At 39.1% G+C, this 23,559-nt stretch overlaps 1 protein-coding gene across 1 annotated transcript in view; it reads right to left on the bottom strand.

Annotated features, from left to right (window-relative positions):
- Positions 1–23,559, bottom strand: part of SEMA3C (sema domain, immunoglobulin domain (Ig), short basic domain, secreted, (semaphorin) 3C) — a 44,772-nt gene that overhangs the window by 2,663 nt on the left and 18,550 nt on the right. Inside the window, exons 8-12 of the mRNA XM_010085071.1 lie at positions 20,028–20,250; positions 10,417–10,505; positions 8,305–8,346; positions 6,090–6,247; positions 3,049–3,116 (exon numbers count right to left, since the gene is read on the bottom strand). Of these exons, the coding sequence (XP_010083373.1) occupies positions 3,049–3,116; positions 6,090–6,247; positions 8,305–8,346; positions 10,417–10,505; positions 20,028–20,250 (580 nt within the window). The remainder of the gene's footprint in view (positions 1–3,048; positions 3,117–6,089; positions 6,248–8,304; positions 8,347–10,416; positions 10,506–20,027; positions 20,251–23,559) is intronic.

The raw sequence follows: 23,559 nt of genomic DNA, 5'->3' as shown, positions 1-23,559 counted from the left end.
TGGCCAATAAAAAGCAATTCAGGGCACAAAATTTTCAAATAAATGAAATAAAACATGAAGAAGCACATCCAGTTCCAAATACCAGTGTTTTCAATCTGACGTGGTCTGTTCAGGGAAAGTGTGGGCTAGTAAGCTCTGCTGATGGGATAACTGAGCTCAGGCATGTTGTTCCTTGAAATGATCTCACTCTCAACTACTACGAGAACACCTGTCTAGAACCATCCAAAGGAGAATGAAGCATTTAATATATTTCTTCACACTTCACCATTTACAAGTTGGGGGAATATGGTTGTATGACTTAAAATACAGCAGCATGACCTAAAGGAAGGCTTTGTCTGTTCCAGCTGCGTGTTAGTATCACAGGGAGGTGAGAGATGGTAGACTTGGCGCCCACTCCTCCACTTCTCTTACAAAGCAAGGAAGGGACTCGGCTCTAAATCTGAAATGCAATGAATACATAGACAGGCTAGCAGCAGACAGCAGGACAGATTTATAGCACTCCAGCAACGCCTGGGCAAGTGCTGAGTGTATGTCATCGCTTAGACTTGTTGTGCCCCTTTTAGTCTTGATAGATGAATAATTGGCAGCTACTGACAGGAACTTTTAGGTGCTCATTGCTTGGCCCAAATAATAATATTTGTCCTGAAAAGAATACACGTGCAAATTAAAAGCTGACATCATATATGAAATACTTTTTTTTTTTTTAAAGGAGCAATGGATACTAAATAAAAAGAGAAATGCAAATGCCTAGAGGTCTAAACATCTAAAATCTTACTCTGTTTTTGCACAGCCCTAAGACTGGTTTTCCTCAGACTCTATTTTATCTCCCATTCTTTTCAGCTTCTTTTATCAACTGATATGTGAAATTGGATTCAGTTCTACTAAAGGAAGGAGACTTTTTTTGGTTCTAGTCCTTCAAAGTTTTTAGCACATTTATGAAGTTGTACCAAAATCAATTGTAACTTTTAGGAGAATAATGTGGAAATATTTTGCATTCAGAGACCATAAGCTATTAAAGAGCTTGTCTGTGGGCTGACCTATCTGCACCTGTGGAACAATGAGAATCAGAGCTGTAACACATTATTATTTTTATGTACACTGGAACTAGGTGTACCACAGAAAGGCATTTTGCTTGTTTAATTGATCAATATGTATCTAACTTCTTACCTACTCCATGCTACTACTACTTATATATGCCAAGAAAAAGACTGAGAGAATACCAATGCATATCTCAAATGGCTATAAGGGCTAACACAAGCATAACAGTATTAAACAGAACCTTTGAAAAGCAGGCATACAAGACCCTAGTTCTTCACGATCTATTTTAAAATTGCGATATGCCAAAAATTTCGAGTTTATACATGCTGAGAGGTCTCAGGCATGCAACCTATCATGTTTAAAGACTTAGTTTCAAGATTTTGGTTCCCTATGAACTCGGAATATTTCTTGCTATTGCCTGACTCTCTGTTCTTTTGTCCTTTAAGTAGGTTTCATATTTTCCCCAAACATAGCAGTTTTGCTATAAATGGCTTTAATTACATTTTGAAAGTCTAAGTTGCTGTTTCTTTTTATCTTTTTTTCCACTGTGGAAACAACTGCCATCTACCTATGCTATATCCCACTGCTGTCTCCAAAACATCCTTTATAAAGTTTCTAAAACACATAAACCTATAAATACATCCACGTTAAAAAAAAAAAAAAAATAAGTTTGGAAAACAAGAAACCTGTTTCACAAGACTGCCAAAGTTTAAACTTTTGTTTCCCCTCATCCCAGAAATCAGACAGTTGACATTCTCAATTTTTCCACATCGAAAGAGGAGACACCCACCCTCGGGACAGACAATGGGGGGTTGCCACAGCACATGCCTGCAAGGTAGGACATGTAGCTCAAGTTACTTCGTGATTCAGAGGCTAAGCTTCAATATGGATTTCTCATATCTCTCAGATCTAATGGTGGGATCACCTTTTGTAACTACCTGTAACTATACCTTCATATAAATAACCTAACACTGAGTGATGGGGAAAGGCCTGCTGGCACTGTAGACTGGCAGCTAGAGCACAATTAGCAACATTTGGCCTGAGGGATCTACACCCAACTGACTGTCGTGGTCTTTTTGGTCCAGGAGATTCTTCCCAAAACCAGTGGAGACCATTTAAGTGTAATTATTTTTAACTGTACCTTTCAAATGTAACTCTTAATGTATTGTTCTTTTATTAAAAAAATTCAATGAAAAAATTTACAATCAAGTCTATTATTTGGTCTCCAGATAGTACAGATGAGAATGCACTTCAAAATGCATGCTCAGAAACAGAGGTGAAAGGAGCATAATTCTCTAACATGTGCCTTTGGTTTAATGGCATACATTACCACCACCGAGCTCAGAGACGTATGCGGTTGAGGAGGACTAAGCTGCCTCTATGTATGTGTCTACTCTTACTATGACGCTGCCCATATTTGACTGGTGTCCATCAATCTGGAGAAACTAGTAGCTGGGACAGCAGAGCACTGGCTACCCTATCCAGCCACTCCACGCCAGACTGACTAAAAAGTTGCACAGCTGGAAGAAAGGGACTTCATAAAGAGATTTGGAACAGTTTATTTTATTGTGTAAAAGGAGAAAGGAATAATCATAACTCAAAGACAGGCCTAGAACCTGCTGTTTGTTGAAAGATGTGCTCCAAAACTCAATATGGCAGAATAATTCTGAGGTCCAAGACTTAAATGCATGAAGAGGCATTAACAAAGACTGAAGGGATTTAGAAATAAAAAAGCCCTCCAATTAACTGTCCCTGTTTCTAGTCAACACTGTCAGCTTCTCATTTCATGTATGCTGAACTATGTATTTCATGGTTCATCATTTTATCATATTTACGCAAGTTTCATATAATTGCAAGGAAAGATGTTAAAATAAAATCAAAACAAAAGTCACAATTGGAAAATAATTATGCTTTACCAGTAAACCACACAGAGAATGTGAGTTATGATGAATCACATAAAGGAAAGCCATGCATTCTTTATATAGCACGAGGATCCCTAAATTATAGTACCTTTCAGGTTGAAACCTCGGCACTGAGTCAGAGGGTTTCCATGTCTCACGTCTTGCCTACGACTCCTCCTGAAATATTTTGTAAAAACAAAATGTTATTCCAATATAGCTACCCTGAAAAAAAACAGGTTTTTTTTTTGCGGATTTTCTTTTTTTTTACTGGATCAACTGTTAGGGACAGTTCATGACCTACTGTGAATGTGCTTTACTCTTGGCAAGCTTGCTAGAGTGAAGATACTGTTTAAGGGAACAACCAGTTTGCTGAAGTTTATAAAATGGTTCTGCTTTTGGTAAGTAGTTTTGCAATGTAGGTATAGAGATGGAAGAGTTAGAGGTGATGAATGAAACAGACAGAGAGCTTCACTGTTGCAAGACCTAACATTCAAAGCCAGAACCCCCAGCTGGAACTCTTCATAAAGGCAAGCACCTAAGAATGAGATGCATAAGAGTCATGGTGCTCATATGTAATACACCAACAGAAAACTATGATATAGGGCATGTTCCCTCCTTGACTGGGGTAGGCACCTTATTTTTGGTGCCTGTAGCCACCTTCGTAGCAGAGTGACTGAAGTATTCATCCAGAGTGGTGAAGAGCTAAGATTTATTTCTGTCCTCTACTTGAGGGTATGTGACTATTTCCAAAAGATACTCAAGCTCATCAAGTCTCAGAATACTTTTAAATGGGACTTTGCTATACTATTTGGATGACAGATTAGCTAGGGGCCTTACTGGGATTAGGAACACTGGCATTTCAGTCCTCCTCAGCTAGGAGGTCATAGCTCACAGAATACAGTGCATGAAAATCTGGTACCTGATTTTTTTATTCTTAAAATATATTATTTTGTTTGCTGAATATTCTGTAAGTTAGTTCAATATCAAGTTCAACAAAAAATATATTGGTGATAAATTGCTGCTTCTGGGATATGTAACAGCTGTATTCTGAACTATGCACTAATGACTTGCAAGATCAGAAACCATAAAAAGCCCTGGGAGCTCCCGTACCACTGAGTGAAAGGTGATGCCTCCATGGCCACACAATACCAGGTACTGCACAAACACCCACAGACAGTGTTTATAATCCCATGTTACCTGATCCGTCACTGCATTGCTGCATTGTTTTAAAAGGAAACGTTTGAAAGGTGATGTTTCAAAGGAGTAATTTCTAACATTCCAAGTATATTTTTTATGTTTACCATCACAAGTATTTCATCTTATGCCTTGGGACCTTAACCTTTGTGAACTATTTGTGTGAGTCAAAGGAGACAATGAAGAATTTGAGTGAATTTCAAGATTCCTGTGCTACCGCGAGCTGCTCCACACTCAGAAATGACACGCTGCTTGCATTAAGCAGTTCTGAGAATGTACACTTACACTTTGGTATTTATAAAAAAACCGTTGAGAAGGTGGTGGTTAGAAAATAAAAGATAATACTGTCAGGTGTTTTGAGGTGAATCAGTGTTGGATGATGTTGGATGAGGAACCAAAATAATTCATGGCAGACAGAAGGGTCAAATGAAGCAAATAAGCAAATGTGTCCAGCAGAAAGATACTACTGTCTAGACTATGGGATTTGGCTCTAATTGCCAATGTTTTCTCCTTCATAATCTCCCATTAGATAAAGGGATTACTCATTTCCTTTTCATATGAAGACCAGATTTTTTTTCCATACAGTTTTAGGTGTTTGTTTTGGTTTGATACAAAAAGCAAATTGCAAACAAAATGTCAGCATGAATGCAAGCCCCAATGGAAATAACCCTGGGTGTATATAATGAGGATGGCAAGGAATCCACTGGAAACTGCACAGACCAGGTATACCTGACTGCTCATTATACCTTTCAGCAACTATGTTAGTGTAGGAGTTAGGTGGCCTGAAACTTGGGGATTTTTCTTTTCTTTCCTCCTCCCTGTCCTCTGACCTTTGTTCCATGGAAGAAAACAATCAGTTTGCAGACTGGAGTCTGAATATGCTGAGTGAAAGCAGCAAAAGCCCCAGGTACTTTAGCAATTGCTACATGGCCAGGTTGGGCTTTGACTTTTAGTCTGAAATAAGGAATGAATCAAGAAAACTTTACAATAACAAAAGAAATCGTCTTTAATCCCAGGGGATGACATTGCCATCAGCTGGTTGGGTCACTGAAGCAGAGACAAGCTTTGCCTGTTTCTGTGCACCGCCTCCTTCCATACAGGTAAAGGAGTAAAGCCCATTAACTGTATCTGGCCTTCTGTGTCTGCAGCTCAGGTGCAGGCAGTGAGAACAGTAGCACATAGTGAGTAAAGCTCTGGTGTATATCTGAAAGGTTTGTCTCCTTTGCAGTAACACCTCATTGTGCATTTTGTAGCTTTGTTTGTATATTAAGTGAATTCTTAGTAACACAAGAGCTCACTCCAGCCTCCTGCTATTAAATATATCCATTGGAAGGAGGAAAGAGGCTCCTGTTTTTGCATAAGAATTATGAGATGGACTAATAGCTCTCTTGTAAATTAAAGAGAAATTGCTTTCCCTGTCTTCTTTAATAAATCTCATGTCAAAACCCCCAAATCTGCAGGCATTACATGGAAATCACATTTGCCTAAAATTTCCATGGAAATAATTCTTTTTACTTTGGAGCAAATGAGGAACAAAAAAAGAATTTATTCCTCAGACAGTCTCAGAGGTATTTGGCTGTATTTAGGTCTATCATAATTACATCCATAGTGAGCAACTGAATTTACACAAAGGGAACAAATGTTTCACTGATTCTGTGTGCATGAGACAGAAGGATTAATATTTATGACTAGGAATGGGGTTTTTTTCTTTTTTTTTTTTTTTTTCAGTGCATTTTTTAAACATGAAAAGGCAAGCTCTTTATCAGACGGTCTTGCAGCATACACTCCTAGGTGATGAACAATGCCAAGCACAATAGCTATGGAGGTATCGTTTATACATGCTCCTGAAAGGAATGACATCCCACTTCTCCATCACATTACATCACCCCAAGCTACACAGCAGAACAAAAGCCTTTTTTCCTTGCAGACTGCACTGGGCTCCTTAAAACTGCTCACCTTTTCCCTGTGGGATAAAACCTGGAGCAGGAGTTGCCATCCCAGGCGCAGTATGGATCTCGGGCCAGGCAGCAGTCAGCGCAGGCAGTCCCGTAGATGTGGCAGCGATGCAAGGACACCTGGGTGACCCCTTCGTCTGAGCTCACATACAACTGTTGCTGTAGAAGGAAATGGAAAGATTTATTTCAGATGTGGAGGATCTTCACCTGAGATTTGGCCAACACACCTAAAAACCTTTCAATTAATTTTGGAATTAACTCAAGACCAAGAGAGGAGCCACTAATACATATAAAGCCAAGGCAAACAGAATTCTCCCAGGTGAACAGGCGTATAATATTTCCATCTTCCTGTTAGAAAACACTTAGAAAAACTGGAGAATGTTAATGTTTTTTGGACATTGAGTGTCATTGTTCTGTTCTGAGGCAGACAGGCTAAGTTAATAATGCTCAGATTTGAGAACTTGGTTCTTATTCAGTGAGGATTATTGGCTCAAGCCTTTGACCTAAGTATTTTCCCTGCATATAGTCACTTCAATAAATATTATGCAGAATTCCTAGTTGGATTCTCCAGAGCACAGATTTCCAAGACATAAAAGCTAGGGATTATGCTGGGGCTTAGGGCCAGGTTCGGATAGCTTTATATACCTGGAAAAATAAGCCAACAGAACTTTTATCATAAATGAGAGCTTTTGCAAAAGAAGATCAAGGTGACTAGGTCATCACCAAAATCTGGGCCAAAATGACTGTTTTACTCAAAAACAATTAATCAATTATTCTTAAAATATAAAAGACTTTTGAACAAAACCCTAGAAGCTCCCCTGATCTTTCTGTCAGAAAACTAAAAAATTACACTGGATTCAGTTTGGTGAAAAATGTTTACGTATTAGTAGTTTTGTAAAATATTGAGCAACATGTTGCTTGCAAAATCATGGAAGACATATTTTAGTTTGAGTGTTTAACATTTCAGTAGAAATCATAGAATCGGAGAATCAGAGAACGGCTAGGGTTGGAAGGGACCTTAAAGATCATCGAGTTCCAACCCCCTGGCTGTGGGCAGGGACACCCTCCACTAGCCCAGGTTGCTCAAAGCCTCATCCAGCCTGGCCTTGAACACCTCCAGGGATGGGGCATCCACAGCTTCTCTGGGCAACCTGTGCCAGTGCCTCACCACCCTCACAGGAAAAAATTTCTTCCTAATATCTAATCTACATCTACCCTCTTTCAGCTTAAAGTGGTTATCCCTTGTCCTATCGCTAAACTCTCTGATAAAGAGTCCCTCCCCATCTCTCCTGTAGCCCCCTTCAGGTACTGGAAGGCTGCTATAAGGTCTCCCCAGAGCCTTCTCTTCTCCAGGCTGAACAACCCCAACTCTCTCAGCCTGTCCTCGTAGAGCTGTTGCTCCAGCCCTCTGACCATCTTTGTGGCCCTCATCTGGACTTGCTCGAATATGCTCATCTTTCTTATGTTAGGGGCCCCAGAGCTAGACACAGTGCTCCAGGTGGGGTCTTGTGAGAGCAGAGCAGAGGGGGAAGAATCACCTCCTTCAACCTGCTGGTCACACTTCTTTTGATGCAGCCCAGGACACGACTGGCTTTCTGGGCTGCAAGCGCACACTGGCAGCTCACGTTAACCTCCTCATCAGCCAGCACCCCTAAGTCCTTCTCTTCTCAATCCATTCTCTGCCCAGCCTGTATTTGTGCTTGGGGTTGCCCCAACCGACATGCAAGACCTTGCATTTGGCCTTGTTGAACTTCGTGAGGTCTGTACGGACCCACCTCTCAGCTCTTTCCATCATTCTTAATGCCATCATTATTACTAATAAACAAACATGCACAGTTGCACCATTGACCCAACAAACTGAACGCTGCCTTTTTTAATTGACCAGACTTCCAAGAGAAAATTTTTATTTTGGACTTATAGAGGGCAAGTTTCTTATAAGGAGGGCAAACTTCTTTTAGTACTTTTTTTTTCTTTACTTGTCAAACAAAACAAGAAAAAAATCAACATTTCCACATAATTAATAGAAATTGTTTTATCTTAGTGGCTCTGGGGCATATAAATAGCTCATGCAAACTTCAGTCAAGTTTCTCCATATTCATTATGGAAAATCTCCTGTCTATATTTAGTATGCTGCAGAATAGTTGGTATTCTAACATCTTTAAGTCAATTTATTTCTTAATTAATAAGCACTGAGTAAGCATTACACTTCTCTTTACCTTTTTAGATGAAATCTTCATTGTTGTTATAGGAGAATTACTCTGAAAGACAAAATTCCAAACCACATTTACAAGGACTCTCTTGTTAATACTGTCCCAACATTAAAATTTATAATTCAATAAAACCTAACATATATCTAAGAAAACTATGACTTCTTATATCTTGGAAAGAAATCACTCTTACTAATTTTCTTCTATTTTCAGAACTAAACAAATGACATCAATAAAATTAACGTCTCACTAAATGTATTGGCTAAACTCGACCTCATTATTATTGCTTGTACATCAACAAGTTTTTGTACACTTCTAATCAATCATCTCCATCTGTGTTACCTCAGCAATATAGAAGCAATGTGTTTTGAAGCCATTACTCTCACTTTGTAATGAGAAATTATGTTTGTTCTTTCATGATGATGATAAGGAAAAATCATACAATAGCATGCATATTTACTATATGATCCAGACAAGACTATGTCATATTTCTCCTACACATTATCTACAGTGCATACAGTTTGGTTACCATCCAACATATACTTTCAGATTATCAATGACTGGAATATTAAAAATGGCATGTGTGTTATGGAATGTTTTTTTTTTTCCTGGAGACAGAATTGTATACTACTGTGTGTCATCACTGCCGTCTATTATTGTCTATGTCCAAACCCAACGTTAAAGAGCTAGAAAAGGAATTATCACATTCATTGCCTTAAGCAAGTGAAGCAATTCATTATTCTCATACAAACAAATGCTTAAAATGATGTTAATAAAAATGTTCAGCATTTTTAAAGGTTTAGTGTTTGCTCAGTGACAAAGGAAAGCCGTAATGGTGGGCCAGGATTAATGCAGTGGACTACAGGCAGAGCAGGGAGGCTAGGACTAGAAAATCTGGCTGCGAATCATGTGAATTGGCAAAGGTTTGAAGGAGTTTCAAGCTGCTGTAGTGTTTAATGAACTGTCTGGAGACTCAAGGTCAAATGCAACACTGGATGTGATGCCACATTCTCCTTTCCTTGCTTATACTCTGGAAAGGAATCAGTGCTTTGCTTACTCTCAGTGTTTACTAGCACACAGCCAGTGATCTCATTCTCCCTCTTGGACAGACTCATCAAAATACTGCCATCCAGCCCACACAGATTGCTATGGCAGAGGTTACCATATCATATTTTTAGGGTTCAGGATAAAAAGGTCTGTGCACAGAGGCCCAGAAACAAGGTTGAGGGTCAGGATTCCTCTCAGCCCACCTATCTGCTTGCTGTACCAATTTACCTTTCAGTAGATGGAATTGGTAATACTTGGGTGAAACTTATTCTTTAGGTAATATTACTCACATGTGTCTTTTTTAAAGGGAAGTCTTCAACAAAAGCCTAGGAAGACTAATGAAATGAAATAGAGAAAAGTTCATGACAAAACCCTTAACTAAGTTTTTAGATGCATATTACCATTTGCCTCAAGACTCTGTTTTAAAGAATAGCCCATTCAAAAATTTGAAAGAGATTTTTCAACATGAGGGTGAACATTTTTTTTAGGTTATTACAAGCTGCTACATGCCTGAGTGATTGACAGAGGCTATTCCCTTACTTCTCCCTGTAGCCATTTGTGTTTCTTTTCAGCTTATGTTGTATTAAGCTTGTAGCTTTCTTGACTCCAGAGACGTGGCTTTGAAGAACAGGAGTTAAGCAAAATCAACACTAGTTTGCTTCCATTCTGCAGCTCAGAATCATTAAGATTATCAGATAATCAAAGAAGTACAGAAATCTTAGAATCCATCTGTAAACAGTGACAGTCTCAATACGTGATGCCAATGATAAAAGTTGCCTTCTGGCAGCCACTATAGCATGACCTCGCAAAAATGTGATTATCAAAATCTTTCTAGCCAGTATAACAACACAAAAAATAAGCACCTTAAATATAGGGGGAAAAAATTACTTCAGCTAGCTACAGCCTTCATAGCAGTGGACATTTTATATTCCACTTTGGGTGGGTATCAAGCTGACAGTATGCACATTTACTTAATCTTTTATTAAGTCACAGTTGCCCTTGCCAAAGTCTCTTAGAACAAAGTGTTTGTGTGAACATACACATTGGAAGAGTAAAAGCAGGAGCAAGCCAAACCTGAAAAACCTCCAGCTCTTCTAAAATGAGTTCTCCACTTGCAGAGAAGTTGGTGGGTAGGACAACAACTTTTTGTACAGTTCCTTGATCTGGAAAAGAAGAAAAAGTGAGACAATGTAAAAGAGAGAGAAAGAAAAAAAGCAGATGCACCATTCTCAATTTTGAAAAAAAACCCCAAAACCATGAAAGCAAGCACTATGACACAGAGAAAGACTTTAAAAGATATTGAGTAATTTCAAGGGTTTGGGGTCAGAAAGAGCCATGAGGTGATTCCTTCACAAGTCACAGACTGTGGATAACTTGTACATGACTGTATATAGTATTATTCTTTGTGTATAAACATGAAGAAGTCACGGTAAGATTGGAGTTACTACCATGACTGTTACGATTCTACCCAAAAAGATCCATCAGTGTCTTCTGTGGCAGTTGCTGTACAAACACACAAACAGAGGCAGTGTCTATCCTAATGATCTTAAAGCAAAAATACATCAATATAAGCAGGCAAAAGGGAGCTACTGCAGAATTTAATACATCTTCATATTCAATAATAAAATGTAAGGACAAGTGATGACACGAAAGGCAAACCTTCCAAAGAATAAGTCTATCTTCAGCTAAAAAAAGCAGGATGAAAGTTTTTTTTTCTACCAGGAAAGTCAAACAATAATCAAGTGTGTTACGTATTGGTAGGAGATAATATTTTGGTGCATAAGGGAAAAAGGAAAAACAAGGTGAAGATACTGTAGCTGCTCTATCATGCCTGCCCTCTAAAAATACAGTTTCAATCCTCCAAAACCACTCCGTCCAAAGGAGTAAGAAGGAAGGGGCAATGGCAGTGTTTTTTACAAGGTAGATGTGAAGAGTGAGACCAAAGGGATATTTGTGATTAGTTTTCCAAACTTGTTATGTGGAAAGAACATATGACATGGAGGGGTCCATCTGTGAAGGCTCTTAAAGGCTGAGACAGCCACTGAAGTATTTCTGACGCGGCAGAAAAGGCTGACTGTAGGAGAATCACAAAGACAGTCATGAGGTATTTTTACTTGGTAAAACCAGAGCACATAGAATTCCTCTTGCCTGAAAGGCCTGGAAACTAGTCTGAGTAGAATAAATTTATTTGCTTGATATTGATTCTGAGGAATAAGACCACATGGTATAGATTCTGTTCAGCCTTCAAAAATTTTATGAGCAATATAGACTTGTGCGGTTAGTAATACATTAGTACATTATTATGATATAGGTAAGTATCTACATGTATTTTTATGAATTAGTGACTGAGGAAAGGAAATCTCAGCTTCCTGTTTGGCAATTCATGATGCAGACAACGTAAACTGAAAAAGGGCAATTTTGCTAGGGTCAGCAACTAAATTCCATGGCTGGAGCTGCAGGGCAAGTTGGTTATGGTAAATAATTTACATCTTCTTATTTCCCTGGAGGAAGCCAGCAAACAATAATATATTTTATTTTTTAAAAATAAAATGTAAAGCCAGAATATTTCTATGCAATGATCCGACCACACACAGAGACCACATTGCAGTATTTTGTCATTAAAAGAGAAATTGAAAGCTGACAAGACAGAAAAATGTGTAGCTATCAATTGTACATGCTCAGGGCACATTAGGCATGAATTTTTCATGAGAATTTTCTATGGAGAACATTTATCCTTATTATACAACGGCACAAGAAACCAGTTCCTTCCGAAGAAACTTTACTGAAACTAAATCTTGTGATAGCACAGATGTGGTCTACACTGGGTGCCAGTATTAGAAAAGCTATGAGAACCTGAGAGAGATTTACTAACTGCCAGGACCCACTGAAGCTTTAAACTGCTGCAGATGCATCCCTTGTTGGAGCAAAGGAGAAGCATGTGCCTGTGTGTGTGTGTCTTTCTGCGCCTACTGAAGGGAACAACTCACTCACAAATACACACAGCTTAAGTCCAGTCTACCTCTGCCTCTTTGCATCCTTTTATCAATGTCCTCTCTCCAACATCACACTATACCATACAAAATATTGTATCAGAAGTGCAGGAAGGAGTTGCAGCCTTTTGTGGGTTTTTTTTTCAGCTGTCTGCAGTGTCAACTACCTGTAACCTTGACATGCAGGGCACTGAGCATGTTGACAGTGACCTTACCTGCAAAGGAATGTGAGGCTGCTGAGCCTCTGAAGAACCGGTTTATTTCCATTATCCATTAGCACATGCCACACATTTAAAATTCCTGAATTGTCTTTGGTCTTCAAACATTGCCCCAGACTGAAATCAGAACCTGAGGGGAGATTTTATCCTGGGCACTGGCACAGAAAATACTGATAATGTCTGACGCCAAGCCCTTGTGTCCTAACAACCTTTCTTATTTGAAAACTAGGTTCCTATCTACCTTTTTGTCACACCCTAGCAAAATACACAGAGTTAAGGACTGTTTACCTTGGTATTCATTCCCTTTGACTCAATATTTTACCATTTGCTTTGACTCAGTATTGTACCATGAGGGACAGACCACTGCAGAAAGGAATGTCCCTTTGTTTTAAATAAATTAGTAAACTTAATACAAAATTTAAAATAAATATTCATGGTAAGAAAAGTAGGCAATAAAAAGCTATTCATTAAATGAAACCAATTAAAGCAAGGAATTCCAATAGTCTGTATATATACATATATATAAATATATATATACACACATACTTCCAACAATACATGGCTTGTCAGCTATAGTCCTCCACTGCTTCTAAAGATAGTTTTTCTACTGTTTCTCAGCCTTTTCCTCAATAAATGAAAAACAAATATTTGTGCCCAGAAAACACTTCTTGTTCCTTTCTCAGTAGTACTGAGGTCTCCACTATAAGCATAGTAGCTGACAAATTAAGTCACTTATACATGGTCATGTCAGAAACCTTATGGTACATTTGAGTTTTGCTTATTTCCTTTAATGGCAAGGCAGCAAACTAAATTCCTTTGGTCAGAAGGAAGGTTGGAAAGGACGCAGCACTGTGCACTGCAGGAGATATATGCAAAGTAGCAGTGCTTGAGCTGTTTCCCAGTGTATTTCACAACAGATAATCTTCTGTGTTGCGAGACAGACATAAAAGATCACCAAACAAGTATAAGTCAATTTTTTTCATATTTAGGTCAGTGTATGAACTTGCAAGCTTATTCTGTAAAAATCGTACAAAAGAACAGGATGGTTTCCTTCTCTGTTTACTTGTCACTTCCAGAAATCCACTTGAAAACAGTTCTACATTGTTATGATTTCACATAGTCATGAAAAAGCTATTGTGTCTCCAGAATATCAATCCACCACTAGGATGTATGAAGTGAAAACACAGATTTATGCTCACCACTTCCCTGACTTCACCGGGAGATGTTCGCAGCCTCCCATCTGCCCAGCAGCCTGTGAGTCAAGGGCAGATGGACAAATGAGAAGGAATCTCTTTCAAGCTCATGGCAAGAGGACAAGGGCAACTCATAATGACTGTTCTTCAGTTTCAGACCTGCTTGAACAACTGCAGTCTCCCGGCTTTACATGGAAGACAATGTGACTGAGATCATGTTCCCCCTGAGAAGACTGAGAAAGAGGGAACAGCAAGGGAGGAAAGTGCTAACATCCTGCAGGCTAAAACACTGCATAGAGAGAATGCAGACCGGGAAACAAATTGAGAGGGAAGAGAGTCCAATAAATGTTCCAAGGAAGGAAGGAGAGACTAATAATAATAATAAAAATAGGAAAAAAAACCACTTCCTTGGAATGCAGGGCATGATTCTGGGCTGGTGCTAATCAGCTAAGTTTCACTGATACCAGTTGGACTAGTAGACTAGACTACCAGTTGGACGCCTGACTACACTAATTCCTGGTCTGACTGTCCATGGGCAATCAAAAAGGCAAAGCCTAATGAACAGCAACGAAAAATACACAGGTGTTTGGCTGCAATCTGTACTCCAGAAGCTGAACTTGCATGTTTTTAAAATTTTGCTCTCTGAATTTTGAGTAGCTTTTCTTTCCCCATCCCTAAGTGAATACTGCAGCCATCAGTACTGTGAGCCTCAAAGAGAGACAGGACCCATCAACCTGAGCCATGTCACATGAACAAATGGAACAACAAATGAAAAATCTGACTTTTCCACATACATAAAAAAAATTACTGCAATGGATACCAACTGCTACACTGCCAGGAGTTTCACAGAGAGCCCTCCTGCAGTAATCCCCCTCCCTTATGTGTCAGACATTGCTAGAGATCTTCTGAAAACTCGTTTCCATGTTGTACCTGTCAGCCTGATGGCAGCTGAATTACTTTCGGTCTGTAATCTGAGTTGAATCTGATCAAACAAACAACATTATGAAGAAAAAAACAAGCAAAGAGTTTGCAGAACAATTAAAATCTCTCTTTTTTTTTCTGAAAATGCTGAGCCTCAGCAGAGCACCTGAGACGGTGGCAGGTTAGCAGTTACAGCTGAGAGCCAGGTCCCCATACTCTCTGCTGTCCCTAGGTGTCTGCTGTAAGTCAGGGTTCCCACCACAGCCACCTAACCTCTCTGTTCTTTAGTTCACCCATCTGTCAAATGGGTGTAATTTTTTTCCAGCTCACAGCAGCATCACTGCAAAACTTTTAAAAGTCATTTCAAGTTGCATCAAAGAAGAAAAAGACAGATACAAATGTCTAATGAGCTCACACTTGAGGGGAAAACTTTCACATAGCCCCAGCCTGGTCAGTCTTCTGGCATACACTGTGATCTTGTTTGAACAAAAACTGAACAGGGAAAATGAAACAGGTGGAGGAACACCCTTTTAACTTATGTATCTCCTTAAAAGGCTGTGAGAAAGATTTGGTTGAGTTGGCCAATTAAAGGTTTTGAATGACTCAGGCAGGATGACCAAGAGGAAGAAGGAAACTGTGTCTGCTGCCTGTTGTGCCAACGTTGTGCAACATCATCTTCCCGAGCTCACAGGCACGAAGCTCCAGCCAGTGAGTCTGTGGGAGGCAAGCTTGCTCTTCTGACCAGATTATCTCTCTCCGTTAGAATCTGTAGCTCATTACATGATCTTGGCTGTTGTGTTACTGGAGGCTACCGTTGTCAGCAAGGGTTAGTTTTCGAAAAAGAAAGCCACCATGTAACACCATGAAAACAAGTATTACAGCATTATGCTCTGAAGGCACTTCCAGAATCCAGACTTTAAAAAGAAGTGTTGCATCAGAGAAGAAAAGATAATAAGAAACATCGATCAGCCTCATGCCACATCAGATGCATTTGGCCCACATTAATCATCTGAATAAGCCACACTGAAGTCTGAAGTGCCTTTTCAGGACAGTAACTTAGATCTCTTTCCACAAAAATGCATCCTATCTCGATAACAAGGAGTTGAAAAAAATCCTATTGGTATCCGTGGCTGTTTAAGTTTGACCTAGACATTTAAATATTTTCATAACAGCAAGAGCAATAAAAACCCCCATGCATTATCTTTCAGTTGTGCAATCTGTGTGTACTTTGACCGAAGGCTTTCATACTGCAAGCAGTAGGTGGCATGCTTAAAAAATAAATATTAATCTCAGGAAAATGTTCTCATGCTGTTTTACTGCTGTTCTTAAGGATACACAGAAAACAGAAAATGTTGAAAGCTTGGGTTCTTTAAAATATAGATACGTAGATATAACTGAAATGAGTGAAGTAATTACAGCAAACTCTAGGGTGAATCAAAAACTTCAGGAGTGAGTCCTGGCCTACCACAGAAACAGGATAATGAAAGCAAAATTCTAACCTCAAATCCCTGAACTGATTATGTTATTACTCATTGCATAGAGAAGAATATCATCATCATTGCCCTTGTCAAGTATGCAAATTAGTGTTTACAATATATAAAGTAAATAATCCCTGGGGTTTCTGTTTGGGAAGATGAGGTATACAGCACTCTTCTCTTGTAGCACTGCTCTCTACCCATAAAGACTTGCTCCCTACTCTAAATCAGCTCATTTCAGAGGCAGGTGAAGAAATCCCTTTGGGTGGAATTAACAAATCTAGCAAGTTTTGTTAAGTGCTTTAGGAGTCTTCAGGTCGAAAAGCATAGGAAAAATAGGAGATCGTTATCTGAAAAGCGAGTAGAATGCTGTAAGAACAATGTCTGTCCCTGGGATTTCAATGTACTAACTCTGGGAATGGACCAGCCCCTGAGAGCTCAGCGCTTTTGTCTGGGGGTGCAAAGGAAACACTACATTTATTTCTTGTTATTGTGAAAAAATTACACAGCTGCCTATACCCTCCCATGCCATGGCTACATGACGAAAACCACTGGGGTTCTTGGAGCTTTATACTTCTGTTATTCTTCACTTGCATTCAGGAACTGATTTATTACTAAGGCTACAGGGGAGGAAGAGAGGAAAAGCTAAACATTTTGTGTGCTTTACATCTGGCAAGACATAAAACACTCCAATTTCAAGCATGAGACAGGTCACTGACAGTGACAGACATGGCTGGCAACATCTCAGTTCAGCAGCAGTAACTCATCATCCAAGCTCAGTGTAATTGTCACCAGGTGTCAAGTCCCATTGTCTCCGGTTGTGGGGCTCCAGGCTCCCAAGGAAATTATCACATGAAATTCTCCTATACAATGTGGTTTTTGCATTTGCCAGGATGAAATGACACCAAAGCAAATCCCCTCTGCATTCCTTTTGACAGTTAATATCTCTATCGAATCCTCCTGAGTCTCACAGAAAGCAGAGAATAAAGAAAACAAGTTCTCCTCTCAGTGGCTGAAACTTGATCACTTTTATTTAAAAGGGCTGAAAAACACAGTAACTTACATTGCACCAATTTCTTCTGAGGAGGACCTTGGAAGCTATTAATGTCCTGTGCCTTACTTAGGAAGAACAATGCCTCCCCTCCGACTAACTAGAAAGCAGACAATGATCCTCGTCTCCAGTGTAATGCAGAAGATAAAGCAACGAATATAAAGTATCAAGAGCTCCAGTTTATGTACTTGTCCCATAACGGACCCCGTGCTGCTACACAGAAGAGGATTAACAAAACGTAAGAACAAGCTGAGGTATGTTAAAGTTTTTAGCAAATCACAGGTGTGTCTGTGAGGCCACACTGATCACCTAAAAACAGTCAAAAGCTAATCAAAATATAAAATGAAATGAATCGTATTTATCTGTTGTAGAATTACAGAAATGTAAAATATCAGCATTGTACATTTTCATACACATTTCAAATTTTCAATACCTTTCTGTTATTAACTATCACTGCTATATTAAGAATCCTATATTGGTTGGAAACTAAAATGTCTTCTCTTTTCTACTGATCTTTAGTAGAGTTTTCCTCCAATTAACATTAGATTTTATAGAGCATTTTAAAACGATGGCACCACTATATAAACAAAATGCATAAAATGTTCATTTGAAAGACCTGTACTAGCCTACCAAGCTATTACTCTGGCTAAACATTGTGATTTGGCAAGGAATAAAGCTAACAGAAAACCAAACCTCCTCTTTTACTAAGAGTTCTTGTGGAGTTGTATAACAGTAGTAAAGACAGTAACTACTAACACTACTTTCTACTGTCGCGTACAAAGACTTTTTTCTTTGCTTCTGTTGGAAAGGAAGAAAATTACACTAAAGGGTCCCAAAGTCAAGAACTTTAGCTGCATTAAAAGAAAATGTGGTTACATGTTGGGGAGGACCCCACCTCAAGAAGAAAGCCCTGTCCTAATTAGTGTAATTTGGTAGTTTTCAAGGACTCTGCAAGTAGGATCAGAGAGACCTTCAAGAACACCTTAAAACTCATTTATCAACTGCCAAGCAAGAAAACAAAAATACCCAGATCAAAACCTGATGAAATTTCTAATGTAATTCATTACCCAGCATTTCTTCTACCCTGACTATGCCTTACAGCATGCTCAGCATTCACTGTACAGGAGATGGTGACCTGGTGCAGGTTTGACACAAGTACATGAACAAAGTGTTTCTGTTTCCCTATTTCCTTTGAACTGCAAAAGCCTGTAGACTGGAAGGGGGCCTCTAGAAGTCATCTGGTCCAGTCTCCCACTGAAAGTGGGTCCAATTACAGCAGGTTGCTTGGGGCCGTATCACGTTGGGTTTTAAATCCTTTGAGTCTCCAAGGAAGAATTTACAACCGCTCTGGGCTGTTATCCCAACATTTGACCACACTGACAGTGAAAACCTTCTCCCTTATATCTAATTGCAAAACCTTCTCCCTTATATCCAATTGCAATGTCTCACATTGCAGCTTGTGTTCATTGCCTCTCACCCTGACACCAAGCACCTTGAGAAGAGTCCAGATCCGTTTTTTCCTCCCATTAGACAGTTGTCAACAGCAAGGTGTCCCCTTAGCTTTCTCTGAATAACCTCCATTCTCTCAGCCCCTTCTCATACATCACATGCTACACTCCCTCAACTGATCTTGTTCCATTAGGTGAATGTTCTTCTTGTACTTGGTAGCCCACAACTGGACATGGTACTCCTGACAGGAGCTGAATACAGGGGAAGAATCCCTTCCAGAAACCTGCTGGCTGGGTACACTTCTGCTAATACAGCACACTATGCAGCTGGCCTCCTTCGGCACAAGAGCACCCTGCTGATTTTGATAGTTGGGGAGGTTTTTCTAAGAAGAGTGAAGAGAGTTCCTTTTAGTCCTGCTCCTATAGAAGCCTGACATTGTTGAGAGATATTTTAGCACCAGCTTCCTAAATCTATTATAACAGGATGGTTATTTCCAGCCCCATGTGAATTTGTTGGCACACACAGTTATTCTACAAGCAGAAAACAACCAGGACCCTAATAATATGTGAACCGTAAAAGTAATGCAAGCCATCTCTGTAATTATTTTCTGATGTTCAGAGATATATTTGTTCTCCTGGAGTTCTTTTCCTTTGTTCTACTTGAAACCATCTGTAGTTAAAAGATTAGCTTTTGTGACTATCAACCCATAATGTCCTGTTAAACCAGCGGGAGTTTCAGACGTGAACGAATCCTAGGGTCCAGTCAGAGTACCATTCCACTTGTCTGCTTCAATTCAAAAGTGTGATGCATATCTGAATATTTAAAAAAATCAAAATTGATCAGTAGGAGAATCACTTGACCTGTTCCCTGCAGACTTCAGAAGCATAACACCAGATTAAGTGTTGATGTAACTAAAAAACAAAATGTAGGTTATATTAGACAGAAATTATTTTAGAATACTTGGATCAAATTCTCTGTGTCCACTACTGCTAGGACTCCAAACATTTGTTTCTCTTTCTCTGCTAAATACTTCCATAGTTTTACTTTTTTTTTGGTGGAGTTGTTATTTCTGCCTTTGTAACATCCTGATCAGATTTTGGTTTTCTTCAGAAGTAGCTTACACAGCATATATTAAATAACGAACATGAGCGTATACAAAACAATACAAAGCCATATGTTGGTATTTTTACTCATGTTAGAGAGCATCAGATTCTAATGTGGAATCGTGTTGCAGACAAACCATATTCAAGAGAAGTACTATAACTTAAACCAAATACAATGTACACTAGTGTTGATTGTATAAGTTGAAGGTATAAGTTGAACAGATCGGAGGTGATTGCAAATTACAATGCAATGGAGGAAAACAACGGTTGCTAAGTTTGTCTTACCTGTTCCAAGAAACAAGACGTGATATCTTCCGTCAGCGGCATTCACTCGATCCACAGCAATCTTGGTATACTTGTAGTCAGCTCCTATCCGGATGATTAATGGCCTCTTGTGTATTGGGTAAATGGGATTAAACATCAAAGGATGATTCCTGATGAAGGTCACAACATCATCTGGAAACTCTTTGGTCGTCCGCATATTAGGTGTGAAGGCTCCTCCTGGGCACTGTAAGAAACATGCACAACAATGCTTTAACGATACTTACCATCTTTCAGAGAGTTTTCATCCCCAAGTCATTTACAAATATTGACAGATAGTTGATAAAGTTCCCAAAAGAGCACTTCAGACTCTGACTGAAAGCAATTATGTTCCCGTAATGGGAATGAAGTGCTTGAAAGCTTTGTACTCCCATCAATTCAGATAAAGCAAACACAAACATATTTTTGCACTTTCAAAACCCATATTGATGGCAAAGATCCATACTTCTGGATGTATTTCCACATTCTTTATGCTTCCAAACTGCCTGTTGAAAAAAGAAAAATAATCCAAGCAATTGGTACGGGAAGACACCAAACTTTTGCAGTTGGTTTGTTATAGATTTAATACAAAGGGAAAAGGTAAAATCTAACACTAACTGTAATTTGGTCAATATCCCTCTAGTCATTACGTTGATTATGAGATAGTGAAAAAGGCCGTGACTCATCTTCATTTGAAAAAATAATAATATGGAGTTGATGAGGGGGTCCCATGACAACTCATCTACATCTGAGAAGACTGACCCTTCACAGGATCTTGTCTACACATTCTCCTATGCCTGAGAAATAACAGAGGTCCATGAATACTCTGGAGGCTTCTTTACATGTAATGAAGAACCACCCAAGTAATCAGCCCTGAGGCATTCTGGACCTCATGAGGAAATACAAGCAATCTTAGAAATCTCAAGTCTTTACTGAGAGTGAAGCTAAAAGAAGACTGTGGGAAGAAATCAGGAGCTATGTCAGTAAGTAGGATAATGCTCTGGATGTACCTATGCTAATTTACATTACTTTTTTTCATCCACCGTTACCACATTTCTTTTTGCTTCTCCTGAGCTTTCATTTTGCCCCTTACCAGACTTCTAAGCTGTGAAACTCTCCTCAGAATATTGGAGCTATTCAGAAATATTTCAACACAATACTTTTCCACTTGGAAAAAGTTGATTTATTCAATACGAATCATTTCATGGAAAATTTTTTATTTTGATGAGGACCATTCTTATGTCTAGGATGGAATTTTTGGCCAAAACCACAGAGACAAAAATAGCTAGTAGCTTAGAGTGAGATTTACCTCACCTGACTTCTGTCTCAATATCAGGCATTTATTCTCAGTTAGCCACCTAGGTTTCCTCTGTAGTCAGTAATTAAGACTAGATGCCCTGCTTTTAGATGGCTAAAATTACACAAAAAAGAATTATACTCTGAGACACTAGGAAACTCGCTGGGAATATATGAGTCATGTCTCCAACCTACCTGATGTGAGCCAATGTTAGAATCTGGGTCTTCACCTCCTAGGGGATCCTTCTAACCACCAGGCAGGAGTGCCTGTTCCACCCTTGTTGCTAAAAGCTGTTCCATCTCGTGCACTTAACTAACCAACCACCGGGCAATACCTAGAACCAAGTTGACAGGGGACTGCAGCCTAATCCCAGGCTTTAGAATAATTTTCTGTCTCAGTTAGGATTTAATTATTTATACAAAATAGAACAGCTTTGGTGGGAATTCTTTAAAAGAAACTGCTCTGGAATCAGTTACCTGCAAGAAGAAGAACTGGAACCCAGCTCAGATATGTGTTTTTCTTCCCATGTGACATCCTTGACAATTGATTCTTATGGACTCTTTCTTATTCTGAGGGTTTTGGTTTGGTTCTCATTAGAAATGACTCTACATGTTAGCCCCCTAAGAGTGCTCACAAAATTGAATTCCTGTTTGCTCTACTCCTTCCCTCTGTGGCACTTCCATCCGCAGTCTTCCAGGAAATGTATGGAGCTATCTTCTAAGATTAGTAACAAATGCTGAAAAAAGAACTGTGTTCATAAATTTGTGGGCTATTAGCAAGATTATTCTACTTGCTAGTGATCTGCCAGACCCCCATTCCTCTCCAGAGCGATTCTGTTTCATGAGCAGTCCAAATTAAACTTTCCTGTCTTGCATACCTCAGTTAAAAGAAGACTTTCTCTGATATTTTCTATCCTTCAATTCTTGACATGGAGATCATAAGACCTTTGTCTGTGACTTCCTGCAAAAATGTCTGTGCTATGGTTCACCCCAGTACGACCCTAAAAACTTACATTATATAGTCGTTCTGAGCAAAGCCTTAACAAACATCTTTAATCAATTAATTCTTTTGCTATCCCCTGTACAAACCAATGACAAGCCAAAGATGTCACTGAAGAACCCTATAAGCTCTCTCTTTCCTGGTCGGATTGAAAGTGTATCCTTCACACCTCATTCAAGGAATTGGCTACACAATAATTATGTTCACAGTTGATCACCATGCAGTTAGATTGCAGAGAGAAACAGAATTCTTTAATTTACAGCATATTCCCCTACATGCTGTTGGTACAAAAACTATTTCTGTAAACTCTGAAAAATGGAAACTATCCTCAAACATCACTGAATTTAGTAGCAAGCTGCCAATTATGTAATTTCTTTTTTCCTGTCTTTTTCCATAAGTAATTTTTGCCTGCGGAGAAATAAGAAACCATTGGTATTTAGTGAAGGGCAGCCAAACACTGAAGAGCTGATTATGGCCAAATGAACATATTGCTTTATTTAATGCTACTGAAGCTATACCAAAGCCTTTTCATTGTTTATCCAATGCACTGCGACACAATGCACATTCATTTCTGTTGAGAGATTTGGTATTAATATCTCTTTACGCAACTCTAAAGTAGGATTTTCCATGTCATATAAAAAGGCATCCCTGTCTAGCCCAGCATCCCAGAAGTTCCAAACCCCCTATGTTCCACAGGAAAGAGGCTCATGTCCCATAATCTGCAAGCGTGGATATTCAAAGTTAACCCTTTGAAACCTTGAAATTCTGAACAGCAAAAAAATCCTCATGTCCCAGTTTCTACAGATGCTTTGACATATAAAAATAGAGTTCGTGGCATGCATTTAAAAGTGGAACTTTTTGGCAGTGAAATAAAAGCAAAGCCAAACAAGACCCAGCTTGGAAAATACACCTTTACCATACTGTGTTGTGGCTGAATTGTGAGGAAGCACAGAAAAGCCAGTGATCAGAAAACCAGCAATGATAATTTTAAAAGAATTTCTTTTGGCTTTATTGTTTGTTTGAGCTATGATCTAAGAGTTTATCTTCAAATGCAGAGATCATCAGCACATCTGAAAAATGTAGGTAATTTCTGTCACAATGTTAAATCCAAACCTGAATTTTCTTTTCTCCTTTCCATTGTGCTGCCCAATTTCTTTAGGTCCATCTGGAATACCTCATAAGCCTAAGAGGTGAACCAAGAATAACATGGCAGTGGTTGAG

This window comes from Pterocles gutturalis, unplaced genomic scaffold, assembly GCF_000699245.1.
Source record: "Pterocles gutturalis isolate BGI_N339 unplaced genomic scaffold, ASM69924v1 scaffold29530, whole genome shotgun sequence".
NCBI lineage: Eukaryota > Metazoa > Chordata > Aves > Pterocliformes > Pteroclidae > Pterocles > Pterocles gutturalis.
This window is presented reverse-complemented; position numbering and strand designations above follow the sequence as displayed.